Source organism: Gymnoscopelus microlampas (assembly GCF_963454915.1).
Source record: "Gymnoscopelus microlampas genome assembly, chromosome: 17".
Taxonomy (NCBI): domain Eukaryota; kingdom Metazoa; phylum Chordata; class Actinopteri; order Myctophiformes; family Myctophidae; genus Gymnoscopelus; species Gymnoscopelus microlampas.
The window spans coordinates 33,502,810-33,516,467 of record NC_139954.1 but is presented as its reverse complement, the minus strand read 5'-3'; the positions used below and the strand labels follow the sequence as shown (position 1 = coordinate 33,516,467).

The 13,658-nt window shown below is 41.9% G+C and overlaps 1 protein-coding gene across 3 annotated transcripts in view; it reads right to left on the bottom strand.

Moving 5' to 3' along the window:
• Positions 1-13,658, bottom strand: part of fmnl2a (formin-like 2a) — a 68,374-nt gene that overhangs the window by 37,045 nt on the left and 17,671 nt on the right. For all 3 annotated transcript variants that reach the window (XM_084083691.1, XM_084083692.1, XM_084083690.1), the window contains exons 2-3: positions 8,429-8,512; positions 1,212-1,292 (exon numbers count right to left, since the gene is read on the bottom strand). In XM_084083691.1, the coding sequence (XP_083939817.1) occupies positions 1,212-1,292; positions 8,429-8,512 (165 nt within the window). The remainder of the gene's footprint in view (positions 1-1,211; positions 1,293-8,428; positions 8,513-13,658) is intronic.

The window sequence follows — 13,658 nt, the reverse complement described above, 5'->3', positions numbered from 1 at the left end:
ACTTGAAAAATATAAAAAATTAAATCAATGAATAATAAGATGTGTGTGTGTGTGTGTGTGTGTGTGTGTGTGTGTGTGTGTGTGTGTGTGTGTGTGTGTGTGTGTGTGTGTGCGTTGTTCTATTTCTGTCACAAACATCACATCCAGCGCAGCAGGATCCAGATGCAGTGTGCTCTTGCTCCCTTACTGGTTCATCGCAATGTCATCGTAAAACTTTAATTCCAGTCAGAATAATTGAATTATCCGCAGCAATTTGCCGTTATTCTGACAGAGAGAACTGGTTCATTTGTTTATAACAGGGACAAGTCTATCTCCAGCTACGTCCCTCCCTTCTCTATAACCCAGCCAAATAGTCTTCATCTTGGCAAAGCCTTGAGGCCGGCTGACAGGGGCCCTCTCCCCTTTCTCCCTTCCTCTCCCCTTGGAAGCCTGTCCGAGCCTCAGAGGAACCAGCCAGGGCAGACTGTGTCACTACACCCTCCACCGCCCTGTGACTGAAGCTGGATGATATCATGAATTTCATCTTACAGCTGTGACTCTTCGAGATCACTCCAGTTATCTTGAGCTCTCGATGGTGCTAGTTATAGTTAGTAGGGATAACTTAAGTTCAGCTAGCCGGACACATCTGCCTCTTTTTAGACAATAGATGCTAGCTACTATCTGCTCAGTTGGTTTACATGTTAACCACTTTCAACCTGTTGTCCCTATTTTGGCCATGTCGTTATAGGCAAAGATTTATTTCAACTTTTTTTTCGGAAATAGCTTAAACATCAGATCAACAAGCTCAAGTGTCGCAGCGCAATGAATTGTGAGGATGTAGATCTGCTATTTTCACTACTGTAAACATTTTGGTAAATATCTATAAAGAAAATCTGAAATGAAAAGTTTTTTTGGGTGGATTTTTTGGAAAGAAAGTTTTTCAATGGGGTGGATTTTTTGGAAAGAAAAGTTTTCCAATGTTGTTGTTTTCTGTACGAAAGGTTAAAGGAACGGGATATTTACTCATGGCCCATAAAAAGGGGTCTGCAAACTAAAATGCGTCACAACCCTATGTTTGGGAAACACTGCTTTAGAGCTGTTCCCAGGGTTGCCGTGCCATCTTTCCTCGGCTATGGGGATATCCTGGTGTGGAGATAGCGGTTGTGAGGGGAAGGAAGAGTTGAGGCAGTGGAACAGGACTGTGTGTTATAGCTACGTGGGGGCTCTCTCACCTTCCTTGTTACTGCTGGGTCCAGATAACTCCGCAGCTTCTGGATGTATGTGTGAGGGGGATTTTTCACTTGGAATCGTTCCTGTGAGGACAACAACAAGAGAGAGAGAGAGAGAGAGAGAGAGAGAGAGAGAGAGAGAGAGAGAGAGAGAGAGAGAGAGAGAGAGAGAGAGAGAGAGAGAGAGAGAGAGAGAGAGAGAGAGAGAGAGAGAGAGAGAGAGAGAGAGAGAGAGAGAGAGAGAGAGAGAGAGAGAGAGAGAGAGAGAGAGAGAGAGAGAAGTGGGGGAAATGAGACACGGGGAGAGAGCGGGAGGGAAAAAAGGCAACGTTAAGACTTCTGCAAAAAATAGGGTAACAGTTCTCAACAACAAAGACAATGTTTACCAGTAATATTACATTACTTCAGGGCACTTTTCAGGGCACTTAGTGGTTTACGTGCCAGGGAGTTGTCTCATTCCAGGCGGTTCTTCATCACAGTCATTTGTATTATTTTACTGTGGCTCAAAAAAAGAAAATCCAAGTAACCCACAACTTGTATTAGAACAACTCCTGTATTACTCTGAGCACATCTCCACACGCGGTTGTTGACACTTAACCCATTAAGACCTGAGGCCGATTCTACAAATGCCTTCTAAATCAGTTCTCACACTTTCAAGATTTTCCAAAAGAAATCTGAAATAGCAGATGTACAAGCATGTATATCTGCTATTTTTGAATGGCCAACGCTAAAATAAATAAAGCTAACGCCATCAATTCATTTAAAACTCAGTGGAACGTACCCAGTCTTTAAAAAGAACATATTAGTGTCAATACAGTCACAGATTCGGCCACATACTGTGTCATACATCATTTTTTTTAAATAATTTTGTTCTCATTCACTCCAAAGTCATTATAATGTTACAAGCTCACCAGAATGTTGCGTGAACATCATTGTGCAGTTAATAAGTCATGACATTTAAATTCAAATCAATCTTATATCAATCTTTTCTCCAAGGACTAACATCTCCAGGGACTCTCCAGGGAAGATATTTAGTGTAGAGCGAAAACAGGAGGGGGCCAAACATAGAGAAGGAAAATCACCAGTGTCAGGTGTAGAACAAACGGAAGATCAACATAAAAGATTATAAGGTCCGCACCTTAGTCAAATGCTCCACTTGTTGAGTTCAACATTTCGTTACCTCAGGAATTCAATTCTAGAAGATTGTTTGATCGAGTTAGTATAACCGGAGATGAAATTTGTCACTCAGTCATACAAGTACGTGCAGTGAAATGTTGGTGTGACGTGCTCTACAGATTCTACTAACAAAATATTATCAAATATAATGAAGGTATAATACTAGTAAAAAAAAAACTACATATTAAGTAAATATTTTAGAACTAACTGTAGCAACTGCAGATCCTTCCATGCTGGGCAGAGATAAAATTCCTGGTAGCGATACAGTTTTAATGTGCTATGATGCATGGGGCTTGCCTTGGGGAATGTGTGTGTGTGTGTGTGTGTGTGTGTGTGTGTGTGTGTGTGTGTGTGTGTGTGTGTGTGTGTGTGTGTGTGTGTGTGTGTGTGTGTGTGTGTGTGTGTGTGCGTGCGCGCGCACTCGTGCGTACATGTTCTAAGCTGAGTCAGGCGGCACGTCGGCTGCCATGAACAATCAGGCCAGTAGGTTTTAGGTCAAGTCTCCCACCAGTGTGCCCCATATACATGTACGGAGCTTAATGTCGGCTTTGGATAAACGCCGGAGAGAGGGAAACAGTATCTGGATCAGCGTGAATGGACAGGAATCCAGCGTCACAACACATCACTAGCATCACCGGTTCTGGTCAGTGATGTAACAGAGCAACATTTGCTGCTTTGCTGTAGATGGGAACGAGCAGTATGGTATGCAGTGTACAGAAAGTGTACAAAAACAGTTTGGCTTAGATATAAAGACAGTGTCCCATTTAGCTAATTGGCTATGGCAGCTGAAGAGCAGGCCAATATAGTTCCATAGTTAACAGATAAACTCAGAATTTATAATGTCATGGGCTACATGCATGGAGATCCATGAGGAGGACTTTGGGCCAGGCTGAGTGATCATGACTGCACTCCCTCTCCACGACCACCACCACCCATGTACGTCACCGTTACGTTAGTATCTCGCAAAACAGGAAAGAAGACAGTGGTGACAGGAAGAAAAGCTGGCTCTGGTGACTGACAGCAACATGGAACTACTGTTAGCGAGAAGCAGACAGGTCTGCAAAGAACAAATGCATCCGTCTATGAAGAAAGAAGGCTGTATGGCCTGCAGCACATAAGGTACAGACAGAACGGATGGTATTACAACAGGCAGTATGTGTAAAAGGGCAGAATCTGAAGCATATGGGAGCATTATATAATAGCGTTCCTACATGATCTACAAAGGTAGCTTTATAAAAGCAGTCTGAGGAAATTGATCTGGAGTCAATTTAAGATGTGACTGCTTCCTCTACACCTGCAAAGCAGTTCAGGTGTCCAGGGGCCCTAAGGAAAGGAGAGGACATTATATATAATATTATATTTATATTGAGCTCATTGCTGATTTTTTTGTTTTAATTTTTACAGCCATTAACAGTCACATTATTATTGCGTCAATACCGGTGAGATATTGGTGATTTATCTGTGAAATGTCGGTGAAAAAATATCGGCCGATATCGATATGCTACTGATAATATCGTGCATCACTAGTTTCAACTGGTCCTGTGCCAGCTAGGACAGGCCTGGCCAGTGATTAGAAGCGGACCTGCATGATGCTTTAACCTCATAAACATCACCATTCATATAATAGCAGATCTACAAGCTCACAAACGTGCCGCAATGCGTTGTGAGCTTGTAGTATTTTCCCAGGTTCGATACCCCTGTTTCCCGTCTCTCTCTACTGTCCTATCGAAATAAAGGCAAAGTGGGGACTATGTGTCCTATATACGTTGCAGACTAGCAAAATAGCAGACCTACAAGCTCAGAATGCGTTGTATCATCATGACACAATGTGACTGTGTAGATCTGCTATTTTAGTTAATATTTTGAAAGTTTTTGGAACATTTTCACCTATAACGACATGCCCAAAATAAGGATGCCAGGGTTATAGTGGTTAATCAGTCCCCAACCTGGCCTTCACAGGCTCAGTAAAAATCAAAGAAATAAGACAACATTGGATTCCATAAATTTCAGTCCATTATGAAAAATCTACTTGCAGAGACTTGAAACTTGCTTGAGATTCAACACACCAAATACCATTGTGTGGTTATTCTTAAAGTAATGTTATTGTTGCGTTTTAATGCATTTTAAAATGCAGATCGATAAGTCTAGCTGAAAATAGTCCCTGGAGAAATCATTGATTTACAATTCAAACATTCATGACTTATAAATAACGCAATGATGTGTAGTCAGCATTGACTCAATTATTGAGGTAATTTCAGAGGCGTTTAATGACTTTGGAGAAAATGTAAACAAATGCTAAATCTAAAAATAAAGCCATTAACAGGGAACATGGTCTGCGTTTGTATAAGATATATAGCAGAAGCTGTGAATAGACAATGACATCTATAACGGCGGTATCATTATCCTTTAATGACATAAAGGGGCAGGGGGAGTGAAGGAGACACACTGAGGTCAAAGACAAGAGGGTGACATTTTGATTATCTGATAAGCGGTGCTTGGGGGTTCCAGGAGGTCCCCAGCAAAATGTGTTTATATAGCAGCAAAATCAGTTCAACCACTTTAACCCCATCTTATAATTTGGCTTTATTTTATCAACACAAATCTTCTCTTGTGGGGATACCAGGCACAAAATATTTTCTGAAGGGGGTCCGCGGCCAAATACATGTCAATATGGGGATATTTCACATGAAAATGTTTGATAACAGCTGATGTTGGTGGCAGAGTTGAGAAGCAGGGAGAGACAGATGTACATTCAGCATTTCATTGGACTGGGTTCCAAGCACTATACAATGCTTCATAATATAATACTAAACACTGACCTGTCTCTACTTGTCCACACAATCATGAAACTGTAATCTAAACTTTTCAGGATAAACTTATATATAGATAGTATTGGCACTGATTAATTCATCTTAACATTTGCTTTGTACTCTGGCTTTTCTTACAAGCTTTTCATATTCAGAGCGTCCTCTGTATTTCATAAATCCTCATAATTTCCCTAAAAATGTTTAATATTTCAACCTCTAGCAACATTTCCAGGGGACTGTTTTTCAAAAGGGGAATGTACCTGTCATCTTTGCTTCACTCCCTCCCTCCATCACAGTTTCCATGGTTACATAAAGAGATTCACTGTTGCTGTAATAGCCTATAACATGGAAAACATTTTATTCAAGGAACTGTCTGCACTATCTTGGGCTTGATGTTTTGGTGGAAAATGTTACAAACTAAAAAAAAAGAATAGCATGCATTAAGATCTACATTTAGTAATCAGATTTATTTTTTATGTGAACCGCACCAACCAATAGGCCCATATATGGTTGACGGAAACAGAAATCTCCATATATGGGCACAAAAGGGACACAGACAGACGGGTATAACGGGTACTCTGACAAAGCTCCCGACACCATGACTCACAAATGTCGGTCGGATCGGCATAGCATAGGTGTGAGGGCCACGTAGTGGCCCGAACTCTAGATGTGAGGGCCGCTACGCCCTTACATGAGCATATCAGTCAGATCGGTGATTCTGGACAACCAACGATCAAACCTACTTCACACTAGCCTGGTAAAGCCCCTCCCTCCGGAAAATCTCATTTCCATTTGATTTCAGGAAGGAGTCTGGCATGAAGGCTTGTCTGGGCGTTTCTAGCCCGTTCACCAAATGGACAAGCCTATCAGTGTCGTCGCTCATCGTTCTGTGATTGACAGCGAAAGTTGGCCAATCAGGTGGCGAGTTCGAGTGAGCCCGAATGGAACCGAGCGCAGCCTGAGTGCAGCCGACCAAAAACGAACGGCAGCCATTGTTTTTTGTGCGTTGTTTTTACTTCTTACTTTCGGTTTTAAAACACTCTCAAACTTATTTTTTGAGGCTCGGAATTTACTTTTAAGATATCGTTTGGATAGAATTTAGTTGTTTAACTTCATATATGTGGTCAATTAATCATGACAGAGCCTATTTAAAAATAAAAATTCAGAGAACCGGCAGGGGCGGGCAGTGAATAAGGCAACCTATTTTGGGCATGGCCGTCTCAAAAGTCCCGTTGCGTCACATTAGTCTGGAGGTGGTAAAAATGCACTGCTGATTGGCTGAAAGGGAACAATGATCATTGGCTGAAGGGGTTGTCAGTCAACGGTACTAATCCAACCCAGCTCCCAAATTGCCCATACAGGCTCTCATGCCAGACTCCTTCCTGAAATCAAATGGAAATGAGATTTTCCGGAGGGAGGGGCTTTACCAGGCTAACTTCACACCAGGCACGGCACGTCCTCAGGTCCTCTGCGATATGCACGCAGAGTTTGAATTCGATCCGAGAGCTTGGGATATCTCATAGTGATGTCAGAGCATGACATTATCAATTATTTTCAACCTACTTCGCGGCAAGTGAATGGTGGACCAACACTTTCCCCATTTTATGCATGAGAGGAACATAAATTCCCCTCCAAACTCAGAAAAGGATGTTTAACTGCTGCTAAATAGCATGGCAGGCCCTCTTGGCACTGTTCCCTTCAGGGTCGCTGCCCGTCAATGAGGAGTGGGTGGTTGGTGGTATTGCGCTCTTCCCCTTTAGCCCCACCACTGTTAAGAACAGACAGAAAAAAAATAACAGACTGGCACGGAGGCTGGGGGCCGAGCAAAGCACTCAGACTGCAGCTTGCCACACAACATGTGCCCGTTGTCATTTCCCTCATACAGCAGTGATGCTGACTCCGTTTTTCACCGACCAACCGATGTGCACTCCCTGCAGTGCCACTTAACCCAGTTGACCAGTGAAGCTGGGGAGCGATGCCCCAAGCCCAGCAGAGACTGACTGAATAAAGGCAGGGCAATGGAGCATGGGCATTTGGGATCACAAGGCACAGCAGGATGGAGTTTCTCCGTGTCAGCCCTCCATATTAATGGGCTCATTCTTCGGGAGATTTAGATTCCTCTAAGGATTCTCACAGAGACAATGGATCAATCCCCATGGTTACCATGGTTATCGTGTAAAGCATCTACTGATTGGTTGTTTGATCAATGCAGTACCCGCAGAGGCCAGCCTTCACATCCCGTAAACAGGCTTTGCTTTGGATCTATAGTGAGGTAGCCATTCCAAACCACTTCTGTTGAAAGTGGAGTGTCTAAAGCAGGAACCCTCCAGTAAGCATGTGACTGGGTGTAAGTGGAACTAAGTGTCACTGAGTGGCATTGAGTGTAAGGTAGAATGTATTAGACCCTCCAGAAAAACGCGGGCAAAAATCCTTGATTATGCGGGATAAAAACCTTGATTTTGCGATGAAATATGCAGGGTTTTTTGCAATTTTATTCGGTGAAATTGCGGGAAGTTGCCAAATATGCGGAAAGTTGTGAAATATGCGGCAATATGCACAATATGCGATGCGAAGCGCATATTATGCGATGCGATGCGATGAAGCCTTTTTGAAAAAACTTTACCCCCGCATAATTATGCGCCATTTTGCTGATTATGCGGCAAATTCTGCGATCGCATAGTCGCATTTTTCTGGAGGGTCTAATGTATAAACAAGAGTTTAATTTAGTATATCATAAAGACAGGGTTCCCACACAATTTTAACAATGAATTTTCAAAACCTTTCCATAACTTCTCCAAAGTATTTTACCCAATTTCCAGGCCTACAGCAATCATATGGTGCAATAATGAGGCTCTTACTCCAGTGTGCTATCAATTCCCCAGACAGACTCGAGCGAAGGCGTCATGTGACAAAAATAACAGATCTACAAGCTAACAACGCATCACAGTGCAACATGTTGTTAGCATGTAGATCTATTATTTTTGTCACGCAACATCCTGTATACATTAGGCCGCACTAATGCAGCTCGTGCAGCGCAGCAGTGCATTTTAACATGTAACATATTTCACGTAATGTTATGTTTTATTAAAAAAACAACAGCCAATCCAATCATTTTCCAAACCTTTTCCAGGCCTGGAAAACAGTTTTTCTGAATTAAAAAATGTTTCCAGGAATTTCATGACCGTAAAAACCCGGTAAAGATGGATAACTAGCGGTCTGCATGGCCCTGGTCCTCACCTGATCACAGATCAGCTCCCATTTCTTCTCGTTGTCGTACTGCCGCAGTAGTCGAGCTTTGTCCGGCGGAAGGTTCATCGAGTTCTGGAAGAGAGCATATGAAAGGTCAAAGTTAATTGGATGCTGAAAGTTTGGATATCAGGAGACAACACATTAACCTGTTGCTCTATGAAACTCCACAGGCAGGGCTGAATGGGATATTGTCTGTCATTATTATTAGTATATCACTTGCGGTTAAAGAGGTCGTATAAATCCAAACTCCACAGTTGCCCATTATGTAGTTGACTATAAAAAGCCATGGTGGAAAAATAATCTCCCTTTGGTATGTATGTATGTAGGGAGGGACATCTTTTTGGGGATTAGTGGTTGGGGGAGAGCTGGTCTTTAACCAATTCCAACCTGGCATCCTTATTTTGGGCATGTCATTATAGGTGAAAATGTTCAAAACATAAAAAATAAAATAATAATATAAATAAATTCGGACATTTTCAAAATACCATTGGACGATGAAGTACAGGTGGTTAATGAACTTGACACCAGAGGAACTAGGTATAAGCGCTGTTGTTGGGTCTGGAGCCTGGAAGCTTTGAGACAGTCCTTGACCCCATCATAATAGCCAAACTCAAATGTATTCAGCATTCACTCAACGCCACTCAATAGTCCAGACATCCCAGGGCACTGTGTGGAGTGTCTCTCTCTGCCTGTCTCTCTGTTAGCAGCATACAGACTGACTGTTGCCCTGTCTGTATACGGTGTACTTGCGCTTGAGGAATGAGAAAGCATATTCAGGACAGTATTCCATTCCAGCAATATCCTCTAAACTCAGATTTTTCGTGTAATAGTTTTGGATAGACTTGACATATGTTACTTGACAATGTGTTGCTTAAAATGCTACAATTGGTAAACAGAAAAAAGCGTAATGCCTTTTCTTTCTCCGTTCTCCCTACTTTCTTTTATCAACAGCTTCATGTAAGTGCTTCATGTAAGGTTCCTTAGTTGCCTACAATTTGGGCCTTACCCAGAAATAATATACACTACCCCTGTGTGCACTAGCGAAGCTTGAAACAATTAGCTATGTAGTGCACCGAGGCATTGCAATAGGTCAGCAAAAATATGACACAGTCAGTGGGGAGACCGCTTAACAGGTAACAGTAGTTGAAATAATAGGTATGATCTTATTGCTTGCCTAAAAAGAACCTAAAAATCTACCCATCAAGAATGTCTACTATAAATGAACGTTTTTAATTCTGAAGCCTGCAATCATCAGAGATGTTTATGTACAACTTGGGCAATTAACTTGTGCTTCTCGTTGAAATACGTACAACCTAAATGTTTATGTTCCCCTGACTTCTGGATATCCTTCAATTATACATAAGTTACAATTTATACAGGGGGGGGGTCCACTGCTCTATCTAAGGAAAATGTGGCCATATTGCTGGGCTCAGGCTAAAGCCTAATGCATAGGTCATCGTATGACAGTGTAGTTCGCACAAAATAACAGATTTTCAAGTGAAACGTATATGGGTTATGGGTTCTCTTTCCCTTTGATTCAGTGGAGAGGATCATCTATCAGTGTTTGTTCAGCTCTGTTCCACCACTGGATTTTCCAGTGCTGGTCACGGGGCAGACCAAGGGGAAGATGGATGGGGAATATCCTTAGGACCGGGTCTGTTTCCATGAGCAAGTGATGCCGGGATAAAGTCAGAGATGGAGTGAGCAGACTAATCCCCCAGCTCATATCTGTGGCTCAACAACCATGCATGTCTGTGGGGGAGTAAGATGCTGCCCTTGACATACGGCATCAGGCCATACACACTATAGAACTGTGGCTTTTTTCCTTCAGTTGGCATTTATTTTGCCGTTCTTGGGATTCGGATTTAAAAGTTCTTAAATGCAGGGTATCTCAGCTGCAAGCACCAGGGCAACAGAGGACTCTGTGTCCCGCTGTGTGTGTCCCCCCCCCCTAGCCAAGCTAACATTGGTCAAGCTTCACGTGACACGTGACAATATGTTGAAAGGGTGTGCTTTGATTGGCTAGCGAGACGCATGACGAAATACATACCTATAAATAGGTGTGTCACTTCGAAACATTGTTTACATGTTTCGAAGTGACATCAGTGCCATCAGCCAAGCTAACATTTGGTCAGGGGATATTAGCAGAAAAAGTTCCAATCTTGGAATAAATTCCTTACCAAAAATCCTCACCAATGTGTTTGTAAAGGTGTCTAGTAACACATCTCACAAAGACTGAAATGCAGTTTCCCTAGTTTCCCAGTTTCCCCACACCTATCCATCAGCCAAGCTAACATTGGTCAAGTGACACGTGACAATATGTAATATTGACAGGATTAATGGAGAGTATCTCTTCCTCTCCGTCTCTATGTGTCCGTCTGAGAACACCCAACATTGGTCAAGCTGCATGTGACATCACAATATGTTATATAAATAGGTAAGACAGGATCAATCAGGAACAGTACTTTCCGTGTGTGTGTGTGTGTGTGTGTGTGTGTGTGTGTGTGTGTGTGTGTGTGTGTGTGTGTGTGTGTGTGTGTGTGTGTGTGTGTGTGTGTGTGTGTGTGTGTGTGTGTGTGTGTGTGTGTGTGTGTGTGTGTGTGTGTGTGTGTGTGTGTGTGTGTATCCGTCTGAGAACACCTAACATTGGTCAAGACCTGCCAGTGGTTGGCAGGTCTATATTACATATTCTGATGTAATATAGATAGCTTAGACAGGATCAATCAGGAACAGGACTTTCCAGTACAAACTGAGATCACAGCTGAGATCACACAATGCAACTAACTCCCAGTACACGAACTGAAGAAGCAGCAAATCATCGTCTGCAGCTTGGTGTAGTAATAATGACTGTTCGATGGTTGATTTGATTGTGGTTGCTTACCACCTCTGTGTCTCATTACTTATTGCTATAATAATAATATAATTGCTATGATATAGTAACATGTTCTATCTTTGGTAAGAATTAGAACATTTCTAGAAAACTATGGTTAAAGATAGGGTAAGTGATTTCCTTTGGTTAAAATAGCACGGGTCCGCTGGCGGAGACCTGTGCTCCGAGGAGCACATTTTCTAGTTTAATTATGTTCCATGCTGTTTCCAATGCCCATTGATAAATGCACATGAACCACTGTCAATATTATTTGTAAAGCACATTTCCTCCACCCCTCCCATGTACACGTAACATACACCCACCCACATGTCTGGCATCACCACACACACACTCTAATGATCAAAGGCCTGGGAGAAATGTCTTAGAATAATGTCTTATTTTAAAAAGACAGTTTCTACAAATCTCAGGTCTTTCTAACATTTGTTCAAAAAGTTGGTCCATAGTGACCAAATGCACCCTCAGCAGACCTAGATTTTACTTTAGGTTTTCGCTAGTCCACTATTTGATGATCTCATAGGCCTTTCTGGCCTATGAACAGCAAGCAAGTCAGAGATGTATTTAGGGGATAGACCATTTAGAGCCTTATAAATAGTAAATATTTTAAATCAAGTATTTGTTGTAAACAGAGTATGCAGACTCAAGAGCCAGTGAAGTGATCTGATTCTGAGCACATGAGCAATGTGACAGGCATCACAATTGTTATCGACTAGGGCGATGCCCGTTGGGAACGCATGCCCCTCCAGTTATGCAATACCAATTGTACCCATTGTCAGAAAACCCACTTCACCCGTTGTCAGAGTACCCGTAGTACCTGGTGCCAGCGTATAGTACTTGGCCAGTCTATGATGTCAATACTATAATGTCATATTAATGACATTAGCGATCTCCACGCATGGGCATAAAGGGTCACACTGACAGACAGATACAGAGATATCCACATATGGGCCATAACAAGGACCCAGATAGACAGACAGACAGACAGACAGACACAGAGATTTAGAGATATCATTTATATCTGGACAATCGCCAACCGATCGGCCGTACGGTTGTTGCGATATGCCGGGCACAGACACGTACACAGAGACTACATGCATTTATAGATAGTTAAAAGATTTACTCTAGTAGTACTAACACGCCTATAGAGCCTGATGGGAGAGTTCTACCACAGATTATTAATGTTCTGTCCAATATTTTGTCAAGAAGTGAAAGATTTTCAAATCAATTTGAAAAACTTAGAGACTATTTAGAGACTATTTTGAGAACATTTAAAAAGGTGCTGTAAGTGATATTTTGTAGGTTAAAACAATAGTTTTGGGGTTTTTTTTCTTTAAAAGTTATAGCTCTATATTCTGATCATTGCTAGAGTGCAGTTTTTAGTAACCAGGGGTCTCCCCATCTCTCCAGGCTCCAACTCTTTTGTAAGCAGAAAATAACATTTCAGGCGGGTTGCCAATTTCATCCAATCAGTAGAGAGGACCTTATTTTATGTTCCAATAGACCAATTATTTGTTTACCAACATTGAGACTGGATGCACAGGTGATTGTTTCATGCAATCAATTCTCAACCTGTTGTTTTGGGGTGCGCTGGTTTCAGCACACCCCAACCCCCTCTTGAGTGTTGGCTAGTGAGGCGCGTCCTAGCGAGACCTGATAGAAAGGGTTTCATTGCGCGCATACTGGTTGCACGCATACTGGTTCTTATCAGTGTGATGTCGTCTGTTAAGGGGTCTATTACACTTTTTTGTTTGCTTCATTTCATCTCTCCTGACTGGATGAATTTGGTATCCAGACCTGAACATTTTTATTTTAACAAAACAATTAATAGCACCTTTAATTTATAAGCAAAAGTAAAACAAACTACCGTAAACATTATTTTGTTTAATTACTGAAGCTCAAAATAACAATTTCTCACAACACAACATCAAAATCACTGTGAGCTTGTACATTTGCCATTTCTGAAAGTTTTCAAAAACTTTTGAAAATGTTCTCCTATAATGACATGCCCAAAATAGGGACATGATGTTGAAAGTGGTAAAAAAATGAGACACATCGGCTGCATAATTGCTGATACCGATCATCAAAAAGGTCACATAATGGCCGATATATATCAGCCAAATCAATATAGGGTCTGGTTTAGAAGTAAAATGCCTTGCGGCCACTGAACGACCCTGCATATAGCATCAGTATTCAGTAGATGCTGCACGTCGGGCTGAATGCTACTCTGCTGACTGCAGGGAATTGGGAGTCAGTGGGGCTCTATTGACTCAGTCTGGCCACTAACCAGACAACTTTCATTTTTTCTTCAATTTTATTGTCACTTCACAAGTT